Source organism: Cebus imitator, unplaced genomic scaffold (assembly GCF_001604975.1).
Source record: "Cebus imitator isolate Cc_AM_T3 unplaced genomic scaffold, Cebus_imitator-1.0 Scaffold77, whole genome shotgun sequence".
In the NCBI taxonomy this organism is placed as follows: Eukaryota; Metazoa; Chordata; class Mammalia; order Primates; family Cebidae; genus Cebus; species Cebus imitator.
In genome coordinates this window covers 4,800,590-4,827,341 of record NW_016107392.1, presented here as the reverse complement: position 1 = coordinate 4,827,341, position 26,752 = coordinate 4,800,590, and the positions used below count along the sequence as shown (strand labels likewise).

General features: G+C 41.1%; 1 protein-coding gene across 5 annotated transcripts in view; it reads left to right on the top strand.

Annotated features, from left to right (window-relative positions):
* The window catches only part of MKLN1 (muskelin 1), a 417,215-nt gene that overhangs the window by 27,640 nt on the left and 362,823 nt on the right, over positions 1-26,752 (top strand). For 4 of the 5 annotated variants that reach the window (XM_037739986.1, XM_037739984.1, XM_037739988.1 and 1 more), the window contains exon 2: positions 8,188-8,309. In XM_037739986.1, the coding sequence (XP_037595914.1) occupies positions 8,293-8,309 (17 nt within the window). In that variant the 5' untranslated portion in view covers positions 8,188-8,292. Of the gene's footprint in view, positions 1-5,800; positions 5,831-8,187; positions 8,310-26,752 lie in introns of those variants that run through there. The other variant, XM_037739985.1, reaches the window with a different exon arrangement.

Here is a 26,752-nt window from a genome sequence, read left to right as displayed (position 1 = left end):
GTGACAAGGGAATTCAGCTGGGATTACTCACACAGTAGGGTGGGTCTAGGGAGGGTTGTTTATGAGTTCTGTTGTGCTTGCAATTTTATCTCCTCCTGGCCCCACTTCATAAAGGCCTTCATGCAAGACTTCTCAGAGGGGGCCTCAGGGAAGAGCTGTCCCTCCAGGGACTTGGGTGTAGGATATTGAGAGATTATTTTCAAACATCTCTTGCAGGTCTGTGGGGTTCCTGATAGTAAGCCTTTCAGGCTGACTCCTGCCCCTTTTTGCAGGGTGAGCAGCACCAAGCCTGACTGATCAGGAAGAGGTGAATAGGAAAACCTGATCCATCCAACACACTGTATTTGATGCTGTACTTCAAAGCATTTCTCTATAAAAATGCTATATTGAAATAATAATGGAGATGGACCAAGTGGTCGCCTAGATTTGATAAGCAGGCTGTTCATACCTGCTTCCCACTGGACTACAACAGTGATGAAGTATGAAGAATACAAACCTGGCTAGACCAGACCCAAACTTTGATTTTATGCTGTTCTCAGTGTCATTTTCCTCAAATGGTCAAAGCTTCAAAAGGCACCTAGAATGTGTTTTTGCTTACATGACTGAGGACAATACATGTCCCTTCATAGAAGCATTTTTGGGGATGTCCAGGGCCCAGATTGTGAAACAGAACCAGCCATAAAGTAAGTGAACAACTCCCATTGTACCACACGCCCTGCAGTTCTCCAAATGCATCATCTGCTCTTATTTGTCCATGTTTTTGCCCACGCGGTTCCCTGGAACACCCAAATTCTCTTCTTCCTGCTGGCGTGCTTAGCTCTGGAAGGACCTTCTACAGGAGCCCTTCCTCACCCACTCACACAGAGACAGAGCCCCAAACCACAGTTGTGTGTAGTTCAAACGCCACATCTACCGCAGTGAACTACAATGGTTTTCTCTTCTGGTGTTCCCATTGGACTGTGAGTGCCTTGAATCCTGTGACTTTAATTCTGGGTTCCTGCCTTGTTTTATTTTTTGCATGCCACCACACCCAGCTAATTTTAAAAAATATTTATAGAGATGGGGTCTCCCTGTGTTGCCCAGGTTGGTCTTGAACTCCCGGGCTTAAGTGATCTACCCACCTCAGCCTTCCAAAATGCAGAGATCACAAGTGTGAGCCACCACACCTGGCCCTTATTCCTATTTCTATCCTGTGCATCTAGAATAGTGTCTGTACATTTTGAGCACATAATCGTGTTCATTGAATAGCTGCATGAAGGTTGGAGAGTGTGGAGGAATGAATGAATACATAAAAAGATCAGAAAAATGTTACCCCCCAAATTGAAGCGAATAAAAGAAAGACTGTCAATGACTTTACATATATGCAGAATTTGTGCATATAATGGTTCTTTCCACATCCACTCGAGACAAGATTATTGCAACATAATGCATATCTATCCAGTGACTTGTGCTGTGTGTGGCACAAGATTCTGAAACCATGCTGATGAACATCAGAGTTGGGTAGTAGGAATTGATTGGTTTAATTCTAGATTTGTGAGAAAGATGTGATCTGTGGAACATATGAACTTTTTTTTTGAGATGGAATCTTGCTCTGTTGCCCAGGCTGGTGTGCAGTGGCACAATCTCGGCTCATTGCAACCTCTGCCTCCTGGGTTCACGCAATTCTCCTGCCTCAGCCTCTGGAGTAGCTGGGATTTCAGGCACCTGCGACCATGTTCAGCGAATTTTTTATTTTTAGTGGAGATGGGATTTCACCATGTTGGCCAGGCTGGTCTTGAACTCCTGACCTCATGTGATCTGCCCGCCTCAGCCTCCCAAAGTACTGGGATTACAGGTGTGAGCCACTGTGCCTGGCTGGAACACATGAACATTTTGGTCCTTGTTATTTCTTTTAAGCAAAATAGTTTTCCTTTTAAAATTGGAGAACAAGGTATACCTTAATAAATATATTTATTTGAAGCATCATTTCATTAGTCATGGTTTTTAAATTTTTCATAAGAAACTTTAAAAATAAACCAGCCGTAACACATCTGAAGTGGAAGTCACACTGAACCAGTCATTTCACTTCCAGGTGACTTGGTCTCTTTCTTGCATAATTTGTAAAATGGTAATAGCCCTTACTAGTATTTACATTGTAAAAGTGTTGTTATTGTAAATTAGATATTCTAAAATGGGTTATGATGTCTTCTTTGAAAGACAAGCATTACACACAAATGAGGTATTATTATTTAGTTTTGCCTTTTCAAGCTCATTAAATGAGAATTAGATGAAAACTCTGCTTTAAGCAATATTCAGCGGGTAAGTGACTATTGACTTGAGTGAAATGAAAAAAAAAACTTCTCCAGCTGAAAACTCAGTTTGTGCAACCTGGTCTGTCTGTGCACAGGCAAAAATAGTGTATGTATAGGTGATACTTATGGGTGTTCTTTATCTCCTCTCTGTCCTGTAATCACAAACTGAAGACAGTTAAGTCTTTCGGTTCAGTCATGATATGCGTTTTGGAAAACCAAAGGAATATGGAATGATTACAACTTAGAAATAATGTTTCCACGAATCAAGTCATGCAGCTAGCTTTCTTACTAGGTAAGGGCCCAAATTAACTGTACCAGGTCTTCACTTCCACACCTGCTTCTTAGGATGGGGGCCCTGTTCCTGCAGTATATCAGGTTAGTTTCCACTAAGGCCTGTGTGTACCTCGTTAGCACCCCTGACCAGGCCCAGGGCTTTCCTATCTTGGAATACAGGGAGAGGATGGCAGGAGAAGGGGTGTTGTGGAAATAAGATCTGGGGAATTGTGAATATCAGAAACTTCATGTGAAGGCCTGAGAACGGAAACAGTACCCTGGGAGGATTCAGGGTGAGAGAGAGCTGCTGGTGATGGACTCATCTATAGAACATCAATGTTTGTGGCCTCTGTGTGGTATGATGTGGCATTGATCATGTTGGGGTCACCACTTGAGACATTGATTGCTACCTGCGGGAGTCTGTCCTGCAAACCCTGACTTCGTGACAGATGAATAAATACACTCAAATACACAGAGTACAGTGAACGAATGGGCTAGGGAGGTTGTCAGCCGCTCTCAGAGGGCAATTGCAACTACCTGACCCCTTACTAGCTGCTCTTCCTCGCAATTATTCAGTATAGATTTAATGACAGAGGTTCTAAGTCAACACACTTGTGCATAATTAACATCATTAAAAGAGTGATTTTATGTCACACCTAGTAATCCCTGCACTTTGGGAGGCCGAGCCGGGTGAATCACGAGGTCAACAGATCAAGACTATCCTGATCAACATGGTGAAACCCTATCTCTACTAAAAATACAAAAATTAGCTGGGTGTGGTTGTGCACACCTGTAATCCCAGCTGCTCGGGAGGCTGAGGCAGGAGAATCACTTGAACCCGGGAGGCGGAGGTTGCAGTGAGCTGAGATCACACCACTGCACTCCAGCTTGGGCAACAAGAGCAAAAACTCCGTCTCAAAAATAAAAAGTATGGGCCGGGCGCGGTGGCTCAAGCCTGTAATCCCAGCACTGTGGGAGGCCGAGGTGGGTGGATCACGAGGTCAAGAGATCAAGACCATCCTGGTCAACACAGTGAAACCCCGTCTCTACTAAAGCTACCAAAAATTAGCTGGGCATGGTGGCGCGTGCCTGTAATCCCAGCTACTCAGGAGGCTGAGGCAGGAGAATTGCCTGAACCCAGGAGGCGGAGGTTGCGGTGAGCCGAGATCGCGCCATTGCACTCCAGCCTGGGTAACGAGAGCGAAACTCCGTCTCAAAAAAAAAAAAATAAATAAATAAATAAATAAAAAGTATGGTTTTATGAATGATTAAAGGTTTTGGTTCTAGGGGCCCAGAACAAACACCATTAACAGGTAATCCCCCTTCCACCTCCCTCTGAGAGGACCATCGGGGCACAAAGTTTACATAAGTAAACAAGTAGTTAGAAACAAAGGAATATGGGGCAAACAGACTTAACTGGGGAAGCTTCTGTTATTCCTAATCTTCACCCTATGACCTAATGCTCTAAGGTAAGAACTGGCTGCCTTCAGCCTGTTCCATTATCACAGGTTTATGAAAACCTTTGGCCTTCCAAAAGGTTTGAAACGACAATCTTATAACTTTCCTTAATATTTTTCCAGCTATGCTGAGTGAATCTCAACAGTCTGATACCTCTAACCCATTTCTGGTCCCGGCTCCTGGACTTCCCCGTCCCTCCCCTCTCATCCAAGCCCCTTCTGGTGTCCATCCATTAGGCCTTGACTCACCTTCGCTTCCTAGGGGCGACCTTCAGCTTCGCTTGCAGTTATGGTCATCTGATTTCCACCTGACCCATTTATTTTGGCTTCTGGATTTTGCTCCTAGAGAGGCCCCCTGCTTGGTTAGCTGCCTGGCCAGCTGCAGAGCCAGCTGTTTATTCCAGACTTCAAGGTGACTACACTCCTCTCTTCTCCCTCTGACTGGTCCCAATACATGGGCCATGACAAGAGGTGAGAGATAGTGACAGTGTGACAATTGCATCAGAACAGATTCGTCCCTTTGTAGGTGATGTCGTTGGTGGACCGCTCAGAGTTCGGGTGCACATTCATGCCTCACAGTGGGCCATGGACCGGGAAGTCTGTGTGGACCTCAGAGGCTGAGGGACAGGGGAGGGGAAAAAGAAAAGTTAGGAGGAAAACACAAGAGGCTGATCTGGTTTGCTCTGCAGTTTCGACCAAGACCACAACTGGTTTTTGGGGTACTGCTCAACACACAGGCCATGTCCTCCAAGAGCGCTGGCATGAGGTCAGCTGAGCTGACACACAGGTGGTGAGGGACCTAGAGATCCTCTGAGGTGAGTCTAATGGCGGACCACTTTCTTTACCCGTGGAAAGAACATTTAGGGATTATGTCTTTACTCCCTCCCCCTCTTTTTTTTTTTGAGATGGAGTCTCACTCTGTCACCAGGCTGGAGTGCAATGGCGCGATCTCGGCTCACTGCAACCTCTGTCTCCCGAGTTCAAGCAATTCTCTTACCTTAGCCTCCCAAGTAGCTAGGATTACAGGCTTGTGCCACCACACCAGCTAATTTTTTGTATTTTCAGTAGAGACAGGGTTTCACCATGTTGGTCAGGATGGCCTGAATCTCTTAACCTCGTGATTTTCCCGCCTCAGCCTCTGAAAGGGCTAGGATTTTACAGGCATGAGCCACTGTGCCCAGCCATGTCTTCCACTTTTAAGGCAAACTTTTTGAAACAGATGTCTGCGTCCATGGGTTCCATTTACTCCTCCACTCACTGTGACCTGACTGCTGCCTGCATGGACCCTACTCCCTGCCAAACCAGTCCAGTATCTCCATGGTACTCACCTGTGGGTGCTTCTTAGTCTTTTTCTTGCTTGATCTCTTGATAGCATTTGCCTTTGTGGATCACAGCCTACTTCTTGAAATATGCTTTTCCCTTGTTCTCTGGATACCTCACCATTCTTTTTCCCAAGCTCTCTGGCTACACCTTCTCACTCTTTTTTTAGGGGTCCTTTGTCTGCTCATCTAATATAGCTTGGATATTTGTATCCTCCAAAGCTTATGTTGAAATTTCATCCCCAGCATGGGAGGTAGGTCCTGGTGGGAGGTGTTTGGATCACGGGGGTGGATCCCTCATGAATGGCTTGGCGCTTTTCTTGCTGTAATGAGTGAGTTCTCGCTCTGTTAGTTCACGTGAACACTGATGTTTTAAAGAGCAGCACTTCCTCTTTTCACTCTTGCTCTCTGTCTCTGGCCACGTGACATGCCTGGTCCTTTCAGCTTCTACCATGAGCAGAAGCTTCTTGAGACCTCGCCAGAAACAGATGTGAGTGCCGTGTTTCTTGTACAGCCTGCAGAACTGTGAGCCAAATCAACCTCTTTTCTTCAGAAATTACCCAGTCAGGCATTCCTTTTAAGCAACACAAAATGAACTAACATACCATCCTTTATTTAAGCTTTGGTGTTATTCTGGCTTCTGTCTTTCTCCATGCTCCAACACACTCTCCCAGGGTATGTCATTCATCGTTGTGAAGTCTCTTGTTGTCTGTCGTGTACAGATGACTCTTAAATGTGTGTCCTCAGATTTCTAGATCAAACTGCTTGCTGTTGTCCTGAATGTTCCCCAGTCATCACAAAACACACACATCCAAGGCTGAACTCAGCACCTTCTCCCCCAAATCTCCTCAATTTCAAATTCATATTTTTGTTGTCTTATTGAACGATATCACTATCCACCCAGTTGTCCACATCAAGAACCTGATCTCTGCTCTGGATTTTCTTCAAAACTCCAACATGTAATCCGTCACGACTTTCAGTAGTTTCTACCTCCTCGAGAGTGTGACTCGTACATTTCTCCATAATTTCGTGCTGCTTACCTTTCCAGCCTCATCTCTGACCACTTTGGCTAAGACCCTAGAAACTACTTTGAGTAGTCAGGTACTCAGCATGCGTAATCATGCATTGTTCTTTCCAAAATGTGCGTATGTTGTACCCTCCCCCTGAAAAAGACTTCTCCACCTCTTTATTTGATTAACTCCTCCATACCTTGTAAGTCTCTGTGTCCAAGCTACTAACTTCCAATTTTCCCTAAATCTGGGTTAGGTGACCTCCCTAGGGCTCTCAGTACTTACATCTTCATAACACACTTCTTTATCACAGCTGACTTTCCTGTGTCTACTGTGCTCACATCTCCTGTGGGGTCCCTGTAGGTGCTTATCAGGACCTTATTTTTTCTGTTCACCTTTGTATTCCTAACACCAACAAAGTATTGGGTACAAAAACAGATTCTCAAGGAATGAATGAATATGAATGTTAAAAGTATCACTGTGAAAATACAAAATAAATTTCTGGCTGGGTGCGGTGCCTCACAACTGTAATCCCACCACTTTGGAAGGCCGGGGCAGCAGGATTGCTGCAGCCCAGGAGTTCGAGACCAGCCTGGGCAACATGGTAAGACTCTGTCTACAAAAACAAACAAAAAAAGGCAGGGTGCGGTGACTCAAGCCTATAATCCCAGCGTTTTGGGAGGTTGAGGTGGGCAGATCACCTGAGATCAGGAGTTCGAGACCAGCCTGGCCAAAATGGCTAAACTAAAAATATGAAAAAAATTAGCCGTATGTGGTGGTATGCTCCTGTAATCCCAGCTACACAAGAGGCTGAGGCAGGAGTATTGCTTGATCCTGGGAGGTGGAGGTTGCAATGAACCAAGATCGTGCCACTGCATTCCAGCTTAGGTAACAGAGCGAGACTCTGTCTCAAAAAAAAAAAAAAAAAATATAATTTCAAATGTCAAAAAAAATAAAAAAAAAAAAAAAAAAAAAAAAAAAAAAAAAAAAAAAAAAAAAAAAAAAAAATTAAAATAATGATAATAAATTAGCCAGGTGAGGTGATGTGCACCTATAGTACCAACTAATCAGGAGGCTGAGATGGGAGGATCGCTTGAGCCCAGGAGGTTGAGGCTGCAGTGAGCACCACTGCACTCCAGCCTAGGCAACAGAGTGAGACCCTTTCTCAAAATAATAATAATAATAAATAAAATTTCCAATCAGAGAAAGCAATTAGTATTTTACTTAACAAAGATTGGTCCAGTCCCTCAAACATTAAAGGGATTTATTGAATGATTTAAAATATTGCTGAGCATGGTGGTGCACACCTGTAGTCCTAGCTACTTGGGGAAGCTGAAGCAGGAGGATTGCTTGAGCCTGGGAGACTGAGGCCAGCCTGGCAACATAGTGAGACTCTATCTTTAAAAAAAAAAAAAAGATTTTAAAAAATTAGAAGAACTTATCAACATTAGAATTGTAAGCAGAGGGGCTGGGCACAGTGGCCCATGCCTGTAATCCCAGAACTTTAGGAGGTCAAGGTGGGTGGATCACTTGAGGTCAGGAGTTCAAGACCAGCCTGGTTAACATGGTGAAACCCCATCTGTACTGAAAAAAAAAAATACAAAATATGATCCAGGTGTGGTGGTGTAGGCCTGTAATCCCAGCTACTCAGGAGGCTGAGGCATAAGAATCCATTGAACCTAGGAGGCAGAGGTTGCAGTGAGGCGAGATCACGCCACTGCACTCCAGCCTGGGCCACGGAGTGAGACTCCATCTCAAAATAAAGAAAAAAAAATTGTAAGCAGAGGGTAATTAATAGCGGCAGACTTCACATCTGTCCTGTGGGCTTCTTTTCCAGAGTTCCATATCCAGACTTTCAAACCGTGTTCTGGGGTCATCCAAACATTCCATCCTCCTGACTCCATAAACTACTGGATTCATAACCCGCTCCATACTTGAAAACATGGGGATTGGAATTCGGTAAGTGTTGATGTTTTAGCTTTTTCTCTCTTTAGTTGTCAACAATGTACTGTACCAGTAGAGTAATGCTTTTTCAATTCTTCTCTCTGGAGTCTTCATCAGAAGATGTGACTGGACTCCTGACTAGTCTAGCTGTTTTCACAATGTTTGAATATGCTACCTGTACAAAGAAATGTTGTGAAGTCTTCTGAAGAGTTCCATCTTTTTACACTTTCTCCTCTGTTTCATAAGTATTTAAATTCTTCAGCCAGGCACGGTGGCTCATACCTGTAATACCAGCACTTTGGAAGGCTGAGGCGGGTGAATCATGAGGTCAGCGGTTTGAGACCAGCCTGGCCAGCAAGGTGAAATCCTGTCTCTGCTAAAAATACAAAAAATTAGCTGGGTGTGTGGCAGGCACCTGTAATCCCAGCTACTCGGGAGGCTGAGGCAGGAAAATTGCTTGAACCCAGGAGGCAGAGGTTGCAGTGAGCTGAGATCACACCACTGCACTCCAGCCCAGGCAACAGTGTAAGACTTCATCTCAAAAAAAAAAAAAAAAAAAATTCTTCATCATTGTTCTATTGATTTTTTCCTAAAGTGACTTTGCATAGAGAAAAGTGAATTTTCACCTGGGCACAGTAGTTCATGACTGTAATCCCAGTGTTTACAGGTAGCATGTGCCTGTAGTCCCAGCTACTTGGGAGGCTAAGGCAGGAAGATCACTTGAACTCAGGAGTTTGAGGCTGCAGTGAGCCATGATCACAACCCTGCACTCTAGTAGAGGCAACAGAGCAAGACCTTATCTCAAAAAAATAAAAAAGAGAAAGAAAGAATTAGAAAGACTTGCTGCCCACTCTGGGCCAGTTGAATAATGCAAGACGTGAGTGGTTCAACCATACTCCAAAATCAACTGCTTTAGCCATACTGCCTATCGACAACCCCACTCCATCCCCACTGTCAAATTTTTCTAACCTCATAACTGCTTTTGTTTTCCAAAACACTAATTGTTTATTGTCTACCTCCCCTTCTAGAATGTAAGCATCATGAGGGCAGGCAATTATTTTGTTCAGCTCTAGATGCTCAGCACTTGGAGTAGTAACTCAGTAAATATTTTTTGATTGCATGAATGATGTCTTTTGCAAGTTTTTCTTTTTAATTTTTATACTTTTAAAAATAGAGATGAAGTTTTGCTACATTACCCAGGCTGGTCTTGAACTCCTGGCCTCAAGCAGTCCTCCTTCCTCAGCCTCCCAAAGTGCTGGGGTTACAAGCATGAGCCACCACACCCAGCCCTTGTTTTCTTTTTTCCTTTAAAGAGGCTGATGCACATTTCGGTCTCTAGGGATCTAATGAAAGTCTGGTTTTCCCCTGAACACTTTTATCGATGACTAAGACAATAACATTGATGGCATGCTGAACAAATTTACAGATGACACACACTAAAAAGAATAACAAATTAGTTGGAGGATACAATCGGATTCTCTCCCCGCCCCCAATCCTGACAAAATGTAATAATGGAGCCTATCTAACAATATGGCGTTTAATGGATACCAATATGAAGTACTCAAAGATCCTCAAATTGAATTGTAAAAGTACCGAGTGGGGGCGAGATGATGTACTGAGCTCCACATGGCAGGAAGATTTACAGTCTCCTGTTGATGGTAAGAAGGTGATGAGTCAACACAGTGGGATGTAGCTTTTAAAAAAATCAATCTTTTGTTATACTAATAGAAATGTAGTGCTCAAGAGGGGAGCTAGTTCTCTAGTACTCACTGGTGATCAGACCACATTCGTTCTGTTTTATAAATTCTGGGCTTCAGACATTCAGAGACATTGATAAACAAAGGATTATATGAGAAAAGTAAAAAGTATAAGAAATCTGGTGCACAGAGTTATTCAGAAATAACAAAAGGATCCAAGGTTGTATGTAGGTGTGCAAGGGAGATGGTGATAACTAGCATATGTAGCTGCCTTTCAAAGTTTGTGGGGCTATCCAGCAGAGGAGAGATTTGATTTCTTCTGGGTAATCCCACATGGCAGTAAGTAAGTATATTTCAACCCATTAACATTGGTCAACTGTTAGATATGCCTAGCAGTCAAATGGACAGCCACTGGAGGTAGTACATTCCCTGACCCTGGTGCCTGGAAGTGGGGCAGTCATGCCTTATTCACTGGGTGCATTTGTGATGGAAGTTCAAACCCTGGAGTGAGGATGTGAGGAGAATAGATTGTTTATAATAGCAAAACATAGTAACTGCTTGCTGTTTGGCAAGCACCATAGTAAGTGATTAACGTGGTTGTCATTTCTACTACACCCCACTAGCTCATTTTACAGATGAGCAAAGTGAGGCTTAGTGGGATCGAGCAGTTTGCTCAAGGTCTTACACCTTAGCACAAAGCAGATCTAGGATTTGAACCCAGGTAGTCAGATCCCAAACCTTTATTATTATTCTATAAGGTCCCTAAGTGGCACGTGATGGTGTGCGCCTGTGATCCCAGCTACTGGGGAGGCTGAGGCAGGAGAATCACTAGAACCCAGGAGTTCAAGACTGCAGTGAGCTATGATCATGCCACTGCACTCCAGCTTGGGCATCAGAGCAAGACCTTGTCTCTAAAATAAGTAAATAAAAATAAAAGTAAAGTATAAGGACTTTTACTTCAAAAAAGCCATTCTTTCCCACCTTGAGATTCTATCACTCTATGAAATAATTAAACAGAGGAGCATATTATCTCAGAGTGGATGATTCTATAGTACATAGGTTCCCTTTATATCTAATATGCAGGAACTGTTATTAGTCTGGCCATTTACGACTTGGGCATACTATACGGAGCCCAGCATAGGACTGGCACACAGAAGGTGCTCATTAATTATTTGTTAAGTGAAAAGAATGAACAAATGTAGCAAATACAACATTGGCAGCATCTGAAATGACAGAATCTCAATATATTGTGCCTGAAGAAAGGCACATTTCTGGGTGGTCTGCCGAGGACCCTTGGCAAAAGTGATAATCAATCATTCCCGGCAAAGGCCATGAGAATTCCTGTGCAATTGTTTCAGTGATATTCATTTAAACAAATATTTATTGAGCACTGGTCCTATGCCAGGTATGTCCAATGTGTTAAGGATGCAGAGGTGAATTGGAGGATGTGCTGTCAGTGGGGGAGAAGAACAGGTGAGCAAATCCTTACGATACCTTGTGACAAGTGCTATAGCAGGTGCATGTATGTTTTTTTAAGTATTATGGAAGCAAAGAGCAGAAAGGAACTAATTCTGCTTGGTTGAAGGAGCCGTCTGATACTTAATTATGTTTTATTTATTTATTTATTCACTTACTTATTATTATTATTTTTTTTTTGAGACAGGGTCTATCTCTGTTGCCCAGGCTGGAATGCAGTGGCATGATCTCAGCAACCTCCGCCTCCCAGGTTCAAGTGATTCTCCTGCCTCAGCCTCCCAAGTAGCTGGGATTTCAGGTGCCTGCCACCACACCCAGCTAATTTTTTTGTATTTTTAGTAGAGACAGGGTTTCACCATGTCAGGCTGGTCTCAAGCTCCTGACCTCAGGTGATCCACCTGCCTTGACCCCCTGAAGTGCTGGGATTACAGGCGTGAGCCACCACCCTTAGCCATTGATTATGTTTTAAAAATAGCTTCATAAATATGTTACTTGAGTTTATTCAGTCTTCATAAAGATCATGTGAGATCATGACTTGTACAGAAGATGAAATAGAGTCTTACAGAGCTTAAGTGAGTTCCCCAAGGTCATAGAGCTAGTAATAATAATTGCCCACATTGATTGAGTGCTTAGAATATCTGCGACTCTGTTCTAAACCATTTTTAAGACATTTAATCCTCACAAAAACTCTGTAAGGTAGTTATTGATATCATTGCCATTTTACAAATAAGAAAACTGAGTCACAAGATTTAAGAAACTTGCCTACACAGGAGAATCGCTTGAACCCGGGAGGCAGAGGTTGCCGTGAGCCAAGATCGCCCCACTGCACTGCAGCCTGGGCGACAGAGCGAGACTCCGTCTCCAAAAGAAACTTGCCTACAGTCACATAGCTAGAAAGTGGAAAACCAGGATTTGTACCTAAACAGTCTGAGTTTAGCAGGCAGACATTGATCCGCTGCATGAAATTGCCTCGTCTAGTCCCCTAAAGAGCTGGAACTCACATACTTGGACCCCGATTCCAAGTTCAGTTCTCTTTCAAGTGACCTTGCTCAATAGCAGATACCGCATCCAAATGAGAAGAAATGGTCACATGGATACATGGAGGCTATGTAGTTCTTGAATCCATGATATGGTGGTATCATGGTATGGTGGGAAGGCAATGGTGAAGTCTGAAACGCATATGAACTTAACCATTGACAAGCATTATGGTACCAGCTTTAAACTTACTATGTTTTAGGTATTCAGGGTGTTTTCAGGGCAGTCAGAATTTGTTGAGACAGAGTCTTGCTCTGTTGCCCAGGCTAGAGTGCAGTGGCGTGATCATGGCTCACTGTAACCTGGAACTCTTGGGCTCAAGTGATCCTCCCACCTCAGCTTCTCAAAGAGCTGGGATTACAGGCATGAACCACCACACCTGCAGAATTTGGCCTGTTCTCCAGGTCGGCATCCTGGGCTGTATGGACGGTGACTTGTTACTCACAGGAACTAGCCACCAACACTTACCTGCAGCCTTTTGGCTGGTTTAAAGTTTTCTAAAAAGAAGAAGACAAGGCATAAAATATTAAGAATGAAACGCATGAAATTCAATACCTGTATATTAGCAAGAATGGAATGCAGAAATGGAAAAATAAAACACAGAATTGTTTAAATTGTCCAGCTTTCTCTCCATAATAAAGATTGGATTGAAAAACAGTTCAGGGCGGGACATGGTGACTCATGCCTGTACTCCCAATACTTTGGGAGGCCAAGGTGGGAGGATCACTTGAGTCCATGAGTTTGCGAGCAGCTTGGGCAACACAGCAAGACCCCGTCTCTAAAAAATTTTTAAATTAGCCAGGTGTGATAGTGCACAGCTGTAGTCCCAGCTACTTGGGAGGCTGAAGTGGGAGAATCACTTGAGCCCAGGAGGTCAAGTCTGCAGGGAGCCATGATTGCGCCACTACATGCTGGCTTGGGTGACAGAGTGAGACCCAGTCTCAAAAAAAAAAAAAAAAAAGATGAAGAAGAAGAAAAAGAAAAATAGTTAAATCTAATATTACTGTGCCTTAACAATTAAATTGGTCTGGCTCTGTGGCAAATCTAAATGAAAAAGAATTGTTTTTTAAAATGAATGAAGGAGATTCCTTCTTCTTTAATAATTATTACTTATGTTAATGTGGACATGACCTACATGATCAAAGATATTGTGTCTTTAAAACAGCCATCTCTCGAGATTTTTGGAGATTTGGTCATTTTAAAATCAGCTGCAGGCTTGGATTTCTGTGGCAGGCAGTGGGGCAGAAAATGTCAACGTTCTTTGGTGTTCTTCAACGCAGGTGGGGTTTTGGTATTGCTTGGTTTTTAGTGTTTTGATTTAGTCGATTCAACTCTTTATCTTGGCCTTTGTGTTTGTGGATTTCTATTTTCTTGGCTTCAGTTCCTTGGAAACATTTGTTTTGATGGTGGCAGGAGCATTGGTTTAGTCATGTTTTATTTTTGTTGTTCCTATTTATTTCTAATATCCTTTAGCTCAAGTCCACTTACAAAGTGTCATGTAACCTGTCTTTATGCCTCCACAAATGAAATGTTCCCACTAGTAACTCTAGTGTAACCTTATAGGAATAGTTAATTTGATGCCCAGTTGATGCCCATCGAGATGGTTCTGTAGTATTAGAACAAGGGTATGTCTTGGAAATTATGTTTGAAATTTATAAGTGGATTTAGCATTTAGCATGTGAAATTTCAAATGTCTTAGATCAACAAGCAGCCATATTCGTATAAACATATTTTCCTTTTCATCGCTGAGTCAAGAGAAGTTGGAAAATTCTTTTCTCACATATTCCATTCTTCAACTAAACCTGAAGGTAAATTACTTTTAAAAACCACATTCCAAACAAACAGTTTTTCATAAAGCTATGAGAACATGAATAGAGTGGGCCCCGCTGGCATTTGGGATGTGTGTGTAATTAGAACTCTCAGTTTTTCAAACATGTAATTTACTAGAGTTGAGGTTTTTAATTCTTAACTTGGAGTCCGTTGGGATGAAACAAGTGACCCTTGTTGGAAATATGTCAAGAATCAACTTTCTCAGATTGACCTTTGGTTTGCTGGTCATCAAATTAAAACACTGTATCTTCCCAGGCTTAAAGATGTCGGAACCTTCCTAAGTTTGCTAAAAGATCAAGGCAGAAGTCTGTGCTGCTGTGAAAAACAGATCTTCCCTCTCCCTTCTCCTTTTAGTTGGTTTCTACATGAGAGAGAACCTGCACCACCTCGGCTGGCCCCATCTTTGCTCCAAGAGTTGCCTTGTGTACCTCTCGTACATCCTTTGGGGTGTGGGGGAGGTGGAGTACCCTGTTTTTGCAACCAGATAGATGGCTGTCATCCTTTGAACTGATGTGGCATCCTTTCTAATACAAGGCTCAGTACTAGGCACCAAGGACTGCTGCAGATGCTCTCAATCACTATTGTTCATAACCTAAAAGTAGCAACAAAATTTGGAATAACTCAATGACTGTGTGACCTTGAGCAAGCAACTTAATCTCTCTCTAAAATAAGGATCTCATGCCTGGGCAACATGGCAAAAAATACAAAATTACAAAAAATACAAAAATTAGCTAGGCGTGGTGGTGCGCACCTGTAGTCCCAGCTACTCAGGAGGCTGAAGTGGAAGGATCACTTGAGCCCAGGAGGTGGAGACTGCAGTGAGTTATGATGGCACCACTGCATTCCAACCTGGGTGACAGATGAAGACCCTGTCTCAAAACAAACAGACAAACAAACAAAAAATAGCTATTTCACAAGTCATTGTACTAAATACTTGGGATTATATATGGAAATACTTAGCAAAAAATCTTAGAACATAGTTGCAATTGTAGATTGAATTTATGTGAAGTATATAAGAATCCACGGAAATTCAAAGGGACAGATGGACCCAAATCAAAATTGTCTGCCTCTAGCCATTTGTTAAATCAAAGTTTCACTTTCAAATTTAGCTAAATCTACCTATGATTTTGCTTTAAAGTCCACATTCAGAACAAAAAAAAGTACTTCCATGATAATCTGTTCAGACAGATTTCATAACAGGAGCTGACAAGGGTTTATTTAGGAGAAAATGACACATGAACCAGTAGAAGAAGGACTATTAGGTAGATAAAATGTCTATTTCAAAATAAATGAAGAAGGGACAATTATCTGATACTAGAACATTCAGATGGTGATATAATTATAAAATAGACTTGTTTTTGTAAGTTGGGAAATTAAAAAATGTTTACTGACCTTAAAGGAATAACCTTTTTATAACTGAATGAGAAACCATGCAGTACCTTGCATTAACTCGTAATATGCTAAAAATATCCGCTAACTATCTTTCTATTTAATTGCATCTGCTGTCATGGCCTTACATTTATTTCAGTGATACAAAAAGAGTGATTTGATTTGGTAACTGCCTGTCCTCTCTGCATATCAGAAAATGCGAAGGAGAAGCCTTCCCTCTGACTCACTTAGCTGTGAAAACAAGACTCTGCCAAGTTGTTGGAAACAAACACTGTAGTAAAACTATAAGAAAATTCTGCTAAGAAACCTTTTCTCATCTGCAAATTACTTGACTGAAACCTGAGGTGCTGGATTTCAGCACAAAGGTGACTTTGGAGGAGAAAGTTTGTGCCAAACTTAGATCTGTTGTTTTTGTGTTATGTAAGAAGGAGAAAAAAATTAACTGTTTACTCCTAAGCTATAAATTTAAGATTATCTATTACACCAAATAACAGAATTTCCAAATCTCTGTAGCTTTACTTTAGAGCTATATTTTCATAAACTATGATCTGTACCCAATCAAAACTAAATGTAATTGAATATTAAATAATTAGCCTTGCCCAATTATATTTAAATAATGCTGGACAAAGTTATTTTATTCACTGTGTCAGAAGTGAATTATAGTTGAATTGCAAAAATGGCATTGTTAAACAATGAAAATATTTGTCTTTTTAAATAACTTTTCCCTAATTATAAAAAACACACGTATAGTATAAAAAAATAGAATACAGAGTAAAAAGAAGAAAATGAAAATCGCCAAGTCACCCATAATCTGTCACCCGAAGAGATCATCATTAAAATTTTGTTTTTAATTTATACACACACACAAACACACATGTGCACACAGTTACACATACCAGAATATTCATTATATATTAATGGTTTATTATAGAAAAATTAAACATAAGGAAAAGTAGGCAGAAGCATAAAGAGTCCCATCTACCTATCAACCCATGTCTAACCCATCAATACCCCCCTCCTCTCCCCGTCTTACTTTATTTTGAAGCAAATACCAGATATTATATTATTTCATCCATAAATTTTTTTTCTTTTTTTGAAATGGAGTCTCACTCTCTCACCCAGACTGGAGCGCAGTGGCACGATCTCGACTCACTGCAAACTCTGCCTCCCCAGTCCAAGCGATTCTCCTGCCTCAGCTTCCTGAGTAGCTGGGACTACAGGTGCGTGCCACCATGTCCAGATAATTTTTGTATTTTTAGTAAAGATGGGGTTTTACCACGTTGGCCAGGATGACCTCGATCTCTTGACCTTGCGATCTGCCTGCCACCGCACCTGGCCCCATAAATTTTGATATGACTGGGTGTGGTGACTCATTCCTGTAATCCCAACACTTTGGGAGGCCCGGGCAGAAGGATCACTTGAGACCATTAGTTTGAGCCTAGCCTGGCCTACATAGTAAGGCTTTGACTGTACAAAAAATTTTAAAAATTAGCTGTGTGTGTGGTGAGTGCCTGTAATCCCAGCTACTGGGGAGGATAAGGTGGGAGGATCATTTGAACCCAGGAGTTCAAGGCTGCAGTGAGCTACAGTTGTGCCACTGCACTTCAGCCTGGGTGACAGACTGAGACCATGTCTAAAATATATATATTTCAGCATGAATATTTAAAAGATAAGGACTTGTAAAAAAACCACCATTATCATATCTAAATTAACTAATACTATTTTTTAATAGTATGAAATATTCAGTGTTTGAATTTTTGTCTCACAAATCCTATAAGTTACTTTTATAGCTTGCTTGTTTGAAGGAGGATCCAAATAAGGTTCATGCACTGAAGTCAGTTCATATGTCTCTTAAATCTCTTTTCATTTAAATCTCTTAAATCTCTTTTAATCTCATTTTTTTCCTTGTCACTTATTTGTTGCAAAAAACAAGTTGTTTGTCCTATAGAACTTCTCATAGTCTGGATTTTTCTGATTGCAGAAAAATATATATATTCACATCTTAAATATAAGTAATTTTTACTATGTGGAAATATACAAGGTGAGCCTACGCCATCTTGTACCACATAGCAGGAGAGCTATCAAAAACTACTAGGGTTGTGTCAAAAGACGTCAGGAACCCATTTGAAAATGCTATCACAGACCAATGAGGATAACTTGAGTATTAATAAGAATAATATATGTACAGAAGCACATTAAATACATTTCAATGAATAGTTCAAATTATAATTAGAATAGAGAAAACAGAAGTTATTTAAAAATAAGACAAAGGTACATAATATCTAAAAATCTCTTGTGATGTTACCTAGATCTATTATTAGTTCATTAAGGATTGTAATAATATGTACAGAAGCACATTAAAAATATATATATTTATATAAATATATATATTTTAATGTGCTTTATTTATATAAATAAATATTTATATTTATTTATATAAATATTTATTTATATATATATTTATTTTTGGCAAGACTGCTTCATAGGGAGTGGAATATTTTGTCATGAGGCAGTACATCATATCTAAAAATCTCTTCTTTTGTGATGTTACCTAGATTCATTATTAGTTCATTAAGGATTATAAAAATGGTTTTTTGTTTTTGTTTTTTTGAGACGGAGCCTCATTCTGTCGCCCAGGCTGGAGTGCAGTGGTGCAATCTCAGCTCACTGCAACCTCCATCTCCTCAGTTCAAGCAATTCTTCTGCCTCAGCCTCCTGAGTAGCTGGGACTACAGGTGCATGCCACCATGCCTAGCTAATCTTTGTATTTTAGTAGAGACAGGGTTTCGCTGTGTTAGCCAGGATGGTCTCCATCTCCAGACCTTGAGATCCACCTGCACTGGCCTCCCAGTGTGCTAGGATTACAGGCGTGAACCACCAAGCCCAGCTAAAAATGGTAATATTTTAATCCTATTATTCCTTAAGTTGACTTTCTGGCAGGTGCCAATGGTGTTTGCTTTGTCTTATTTTTAAATAACGTTTGTTTTCTCTATTCTAATTATAATTTGAACTCATTCATTGAAATGTATTTAATGTGCTTCTGTACATATATTATTCTTATTAATGCTCAAGTTATCCTCGTTGGTCTGTGATAGCATTTTCAAATGGGTTCCTGACGTCTTTTGACACAACCCTAGTAGTTTTTGATAGCTCTCCTGCTATGTGGTACAAGATGGCGTAGGCTCACCTTGTATATTTCCACATAGTAAAAATTACTTATATTTAAGATGTGAATATATATAAATATAATATAAGCCCACAGAACGGAAACTATTTATAATAGCAAAAGACTAGAAATAACGCCGATGTCTATTAATAGAGGACTGGTTGAATAAACTATGATACCTACACACAATGGAGTCTGTGTAGCTGTAAGATGGAAGTAGGATTTTTTTTTTTTTTTTTTTTTTTTTTTTTTTTTTTTTTTTTTTTTTTTTTGAGACAGAGTCTCGCTCTGCTCAGGCTGGAGTGCAATGGGATGATCTTGGCTTACTGCAACCTCTGCCTCTCAGGTTCAAGCAATCTCCTGCCTCAGCTTCCTAAGTAGCTGGGATTACAGGTGCCTGCCACCATGCCTGGCTAATTTTTGTATTTTTAGTACAGACAGAGTCTCACCATGCTGGCCAGGCTGGTCTTGAACTCCCAACCTCGTGATCCACAAGCCTTGGCCTCCCAAAGTGCTGGGATTACAGGAGGGAGCCACCGTGCCCAGATGGAAGTAGGATCTTTAAATATATTATGGATTGGTCTCTAGGATATATTACAAGTGAAAAATGGAGGGAGAAATGTGAGTCTACAATGCTACCATGTATATCAGAATGGATATATATATATATTTATATACATATACGCACATATATGCATGCATACACATACATGTAAATACATTTGCTTATATTAGAAAACAAAGAATGGAAGGATTAACATCACAAAATATTAATAATAGTTACTTATAAAAAAGAGAGGGAAGAAAGTGCAGGGGATAGGGATAGAAACTAGACTTCTTCGAATTCACTTTGCTTTGTACATTTGACTTTGGCCGGGCTGGTCTCGAACTCCTAACCTCAGGTGATCCACCTGCCTTCGCCTCCCAAAGTGCTGGGATTACAGGCATGAGCCACCTCACCCGGCCTAATTATGGGATATTCTAATCTTATCATGCCTGCTGTCCTTGAGAAGGAAGGGAATATAGATGTAACATGGAGGAGGTTAGGTAGAAGTCCTGTGGTCCTGAATTTGAACGGGGAGTTGATCGAAACTTAGGATGTTTATGTGCATGTATAGACATATCTCCTAGGTCTTCTGTTCACTGAAAAACCTAGTAACAATGACTAAGCCAGAAGCAATGAGTACCCTTGTTATCTATATTAGGGACTGGCTGAGGCAGATCATAATATATGATATTAATATGATATATGATATACATGCATATATATCATAAATATATATTCAAATATACATAAATTTCATATATGTGTAGCATCTATTATTTAGCTATTCTTCTATTTCTGGTCATTTAGATATTTCCAATTCTTTACGCTTATATATAATAGTGTGGCAAAGCAATTGTGTACTTATTATTTCCTTCATAGGATTTTCTATAAGTAGAATTACCCGACTAGAGGGTAGGAACATATTTAAACTCTCGTTTAGTATTGTCAGATCACCTCTAGAAAGGTTATACCAGGTTACATGCTAAGCGGCAGTGGGGGAGAGAGTGACTGATTCACTGCATTAATAGTTATAGACATTTTAGACATTTACACTGACATAGTTCTGCCAATCTATGTCAGGTAGAACTGTGCCTTTTTTGTTTTTCTCTTTTTGATTTTCTTATAGAGAAATGTTAAAAAATTAATAACACCATATGGAAAAACTATGCTGATGTAACATTTTCGTATTTACATTATAAATTAATAACTGCATATTTGGCTCCTTAAAAGTCCTACTTATTTGCTCTTTATATCTCAAGAAAACCCTGCAAAGTGCTCCTTTACTTAGATAATTTTTTTTTTTGAGATGGAGTCTTGCTTTGTTGCCCAGACTGGAGTGCAATGGTGCGATCTCAGCTCACTGCAACTTCCACCTCCCGGGTTCAAGCAATTCTCCTGCCTCAGCCTCCCGAGTAGCTGGGATTACAGGCGTACACCACCATCCCTAGCTAAGTTTTGTGTTTTTAGTAGAGACGGGGTTTCACCATGTTGGCCAGGATGGTCTCAAACTCCTGTGATCCGCCCACCTCAGCCTCCCGAAGTGCTGGGATTACAGGCGTGAGCCACCGCACCCGGCCCTACTCATACAATTTTATGTGTATATGGAGGGAGTTATATCATCACCAAGCTATTCTGCATTGAAAACTAAGGAGGAAATAGTTTATCCCTCTATGAAATGGTATTGACAGGAAGCTATCCACAAAGATTAGAATGGCCTTGTCAAACTTAATGTATTCCTTATAATTAACGCATTGAATTACAAATCCTTTAGTTGTAAACATACGTATATCGTGAATGTATTAAGATATAAATTTCATATCTTTTTGGTAATTTTGGCAGCTATCTTTGAAATTCCTGGGTTTTTTACCTTGTAACCTTACCTTCGCAGAACTCATTATATGTGAAACTTTATTTTCTAAACATAGTTTAGGATATGAACTAACTTTGTAAACATTATTGTACAAGTACCTTCTATATACAACTCAACTATGAATATTATGAAAGCAAAAAGTATGTAGATTATTGGCAAAACCATAGACTGTTAGAGCTAGAGGCACCTTGAAGAAGGTCGTCTGGTCTAACCCCTTGATTTTATGCTTTGGGAAACGAAGACAAAGGGCAGTTACGTAACTTCATTAGAGTCGTGCAGCTTCTTCATGAGAGTGTGACAAAAACCCAAACTGATTTGGTATAGTGTCCTCTCCGTGTCACTTCTCAGAGTTAGCAAAACTTGAAGGCAATATGCAAAACCAAAAATAATTGTTGTGTTAGGGAAATGGGATTTGGCATGTCTGCCTTCAAAATTCGATTATGTGACCTTTTTGATAAAAATTCTACAGAGAATGGATCAAAGACTACATTATAAAATTAGGTAAAAGAGCACCTTTGTTATTTGAGCAGCTAGAAATAAATTATGGGTTTTCTAATATTTAGCAGGGATTTGTAGCAATCAAAATGCAGGCCACCCATGACTTGTTGGGGGTGCAAAACTCATTGCAGTTTTTCCCATTATTTTAATAGGAAAAAATGCGATTATTTTTGCACCAACTTAATACAATGGTTTGACATGATTTTTTGACTTTATAATGGTGTGAAAGTGATATGCATTCAGCAGGAACCATATGTCGAATTTTGAATCTTCATCTTTTCCTAGGCTACAGATGTGCAGATATTACTCTCTGGTGAAGCCAAGCCAAATCACCTAACACAAAGCCCATTTTATAATAAAGTGTTGAATTTCTCATGTAACTTACTGAATGCTATATTGCAAGTGTTCTGGGCACGTTTCAGGTAGGCTCGGCTAAGCTCGATGTGCGGTAGGTTAGGTGTATTAAGTGCATTTTTGACTTACGTTATTTTCAGCCTATGATGGGTTTATCAGGACATAACCCTATCGTAAGTGGAGGAGCATCTGTATACAGCATCTGAGTGCCTCATGTATGTGTTCATAGGTACTGTTGTAAGCACTTTGTATAATCTCAATGAATTCTAACCATAATCTCAAGCACAGAGAGATTATGTGACTTGCCCCCCAGGTAATCTTAAGAATGTCAGACTCAAGATTTGAACCCAGGCAGTCATAGACCCGATGGGTTATTTGAAGTTTCAAGCCTCAACTGTCATTGTCGCCGCTACCAAGGGCTGCTGTTATTGTATGACTCTCCTTCGCTGTCTTCCCATAAGATCAAAGGTTCTACTTGAGAAATTCTTTCATAGCCAGGCATGATGGCTCAAGTGTGTAATCCTAGCACTTTGGGATGCCAAGGCAGGCAGATCCCTTGAAGCCAAGAGTTCAAAACCAGCCTGGGCAACATGGAGAAGCCTTGTATCTACGAAAAATACAAAAAAACTTAGCTGAGCATGGCGGTGTGTGCCTGTAGTCCCAGCTACTTGGGATGCTGAGGTGGGAAGATCACCTGAACCCAGGAGATCGAGGCTGCAGTGAGCCATGTTCACAACACTGTACTCCAGCCTGGCTGACAGAGTGAGACTCGTCTCAAAAATAAAAAAAAATCCTTAGAGCAAAAATTTTTAGAGACAATCTGCCACTTGCTATGTGATTTTTTTCATTCCTCATCTGTAACATAGCTGTGATAATATCTACATGATAGAATTGTTGGAGGACTAAATAAGAGAAACTGTATCCATTTTTTTAGTAAAATAGCAGGCACACAGCTACCATCAGCTCTGGCCATCATTATTAGTATTATTAATATCATCACCAACATTATCATTATTATTTCTTTCTCTCCTTTTGACCTCTTTTTTAATGCAAAAGCTCCTGGAAAGGATGATATATTACCCAAGAAGCTACTGACTCATCAGCTGTTTTTTTCCTAACAGAAGAGAGCAGACAGGTACTAAGGCAGAAGGAAGGAAAGAGGTAGAGAGACCCCAAATTCAACTTAGAGTTTTACCCCAAATTATTTGGGATACATTTACCAAACAGTTCATTTGGAGTCTAGTCTCGTATTTGGGATCCGGTAATCTATTTTTTTTTTTTTTTTGAGACGGAGTTTCACTCTTGTTGCCCAGGCTAGAGTGCAATGATGTGATCTTGGCTGACTGCAAACTCTGCCTCCCAGGTTCAAGCGATTCTCTTGCCTCAGCCTCCCGAGCAGCTGGGATTACAGGCATGTGCCACCACACCCAGTTAATTTATTGTACTTTTAGTAGAGATGGGGTTTTTCCATGTTGGTCAGGTTTGTCTCAAACTCCTGACCTCAGGTGATCCTCCTGTCTTGGCCTCCCAAATTTCTGGGATTAAATGTGTGAGCCACCGCTACTGGCTGGAATCTTGTAATCTTTATTAGGTTTCTTAAGCCTGTTAAGGAGTGAATAAGGCCATTGCTAGCAGTGGCGACAACCTTCTGTCCCTGCCCAAGGAATCTTGTCTACTGTGGCCACCTGCCAATCCATGCTGCAGTGGGAAGTGGTCAACAATCCTATGCAAGCTCCTCAGTTTCCTGTGCCTGGGAACGGGCCTTTTGCCACGGAAAAATTTTTTATTGTACCTGTAAGTACAGAACACATATTGCACCATATGAAGGATCTTATTAAGACTTCTTGCTAGGCAGGGCACTCAAGCCTGTAGTCCCAACACTTTGGGGGACCAAGGCAGGCAGATCACCTGAGGTCAGGAGTTCAAGACTAGCCTGGCCAAGAAGGCAAAATCCTGTCTGTACTAAAAGTACAAAAAATCAGCCAGTCGATGGTGTGTGCCTGTAGTCCCAGCTACTCGGGAGGCTGAGGCAGGAGAATTGCTTGAACCTGGGAGGTGGAGGTTGCAATGAGCCGAGATCAAGCCACTGCACTTCAGCCTGAGTGACAGAGTGAGAATTCATCTCAAACAAACAAACAAACAAATGGCTGGGTGTGGTGGCTCACATCTATAATCCCAGCACTTTGGGAGGCCAAGGTGGGCAGATCATGAGGTCAGGAGTTAGAGATCAGCCTGGCCGATATGGTGAAACCTCCTCTCTACTAAAAATATGAAAAAAGAGCTAGGCATGGTGGTGGGCACCTGTAATCCCAGTTACTCTGGAGGCTGAGGCAGGAGAATCGCTTGAACCTGGGAGGTGGAGCCAAGATCACACCATTGCACTCCAGCCCGAGCAAAAACAGTGAAACTCCATCTCAAAAAACAAAACAAAAGAAAACAAAGCTTCTTCTTAATCTGGATACACACTGTGCTTCAAGGCTAGGACTGAATGCCATTCCCGAGTTGTCATTCCACTTTTTACTCAGTTAAAAGTCTAAAGGTGGCCCGCAGCCGCATCCTCACGCTTTTCTCTAGGGCACACCCTTTCCATTGATGCCTAAATTCTTCCTGTTTAATGCTACCAGCTTCTCCCTCGGGTCAAGTACTCTTATTTTCTGTATTTTATTTTTCACTTTTCATCCTATGGAAAGGATCGAGCACATAGTAGAATAGAAAATGGTGCACAAAGGTGTTCAGTGAAAGGCACATCTCATTTCCATCCAGGCTTCCCAGTGCCATTGGCCAGAAGTACCCACCATTTGTTCATTCATTCAGAAAATGTGGTGGGGTGCCTCCTCTGTGTTAGCCACTGTTTGGGGTACTTGGAATCTAGCAGCAAACAGATGGGTAAGATCCCTGCTTTCTAGTAGGGGTTGATGGGCTACAAACAATATACAAGAGCAAGTTATCATAGGGTGGGTTAGAAAGTAATGAATGCAGCCTGGGCAACATGGTAAAACCTCGTCCCTACAAAAAAATAATAATAATACAAAAAAAAATTAGCTAGGTGTGGTGGCATACCTGTAGTCCAAGCTACTAGGGAGGCTGAGGTGGGAGGATCACCTGAGCCTGGGAGGTGGAAGTTGCAGTAAGCCAAGATCATGCCACTTCACTTCAGCCTGTACAACAGAGAGACCTTGTCTCAAAAAGAAAAAAAGAAAAAGAAATTGACTAATGCTATGGACAGAAATAAGCAAGGGTGGGGGACAGGGCAATCAGGGTTACTTATGAAATATCTATCACACAAGCTGAGTGTCCATCAACAGATGAATGGATAAAACAACTTTTATACACACACACACACACACACAATGGAATATTATTCAGCCATTAAAAAAATGAAATCCTGTCATTTGCAGCAACGCGGATGGAACTGGAGGTCATTACGTTAAGTGAAATAAGCCAGGCACAGAAAGACAAACATCAAGTATTCCCACCCATGTAGGAACTAAAAAAGTGGATCTCATGAAGGTGGACAGTAGGATGGTGATTACCAGAGGCTGGGAAGGGAAGTGAGAATAGCGGATGAAGAGACGTTGGCTAATGAGTACAAACATAGAGTGAGATCGTGGAAATAAATTATAATATTCAGTGGTACAGTAGGGAAATTAAAGTTGACTATAATTTATTATATATTTCAAAACAACCATCAGGTTTCAAAATATCTCAAGTACCCCAATGACATGTACAACTATTATATATCAATTTTCTAAAAGTCAGAAATAATTTTAATGGGAAAAAATAGTATATATCACAGGCCAGGAATTCTCCTGAGCACGGCAGGCACTCTTATCCTTGTCATCGTAAAGGGAAACTGAGGCACAGAGGAGGTAGGAACATGACTTAAAGTCACAAAGCTAATGAGTAGTGAGACCCGGGCTTTCGCGCAGGCTGTCTGGCTCCAGAGCCTGAGCCTAGCTGCAGAACACTTCCGTCATCCCAGCACAAAACTCCCATGCCTGGTAGAGTCACTCTCAATTCTCTTCTCCCCGCAGACCCTGGCAACCACTCTTCTGTTTTCTGGCTCTATGGATTTGCTTAACATAAATATTCATCTAAATGGAATCATGCAATATGTGGCCTTTTGTGACTGGCTTCTTTCACTGAGCATAATGTTTTCAAGGTTCATCCATATTGTATCAGTCTCATTCCTTGCTGTGGCTGAAAAAGATTCTATTGTATGAATATACCACATGCTGTGTATCCATTCATCAGTTCTTGGCCACTTGGGTTGTTTCCATTTCTTGGCTATTATGAATAATACTGCTGTGTACATTTGTGTACAAGCTTCTGTGGAAATGTATGTTTTAAAACTTTCTTGGGTACGTACCTAGGAGAATTGTTCAGTTGTAAGGGAACTCTATGTTAAACTTATTTTTTTATTTTTATTTTTGTGAGATAGGGTCTCACGCTGTCACTCAGGCTGGAGTGCAGTGGTGCCATCTTGGCTCACTGCAATCCCCGCCTCCCGGCCTCAGCCTGTTGTCTCACTTCAGCCTCCTCAGTAGCTGGGACCATAGGCATGTGCCACCATGTCTGGCTTTTTTTTTTTTTTTT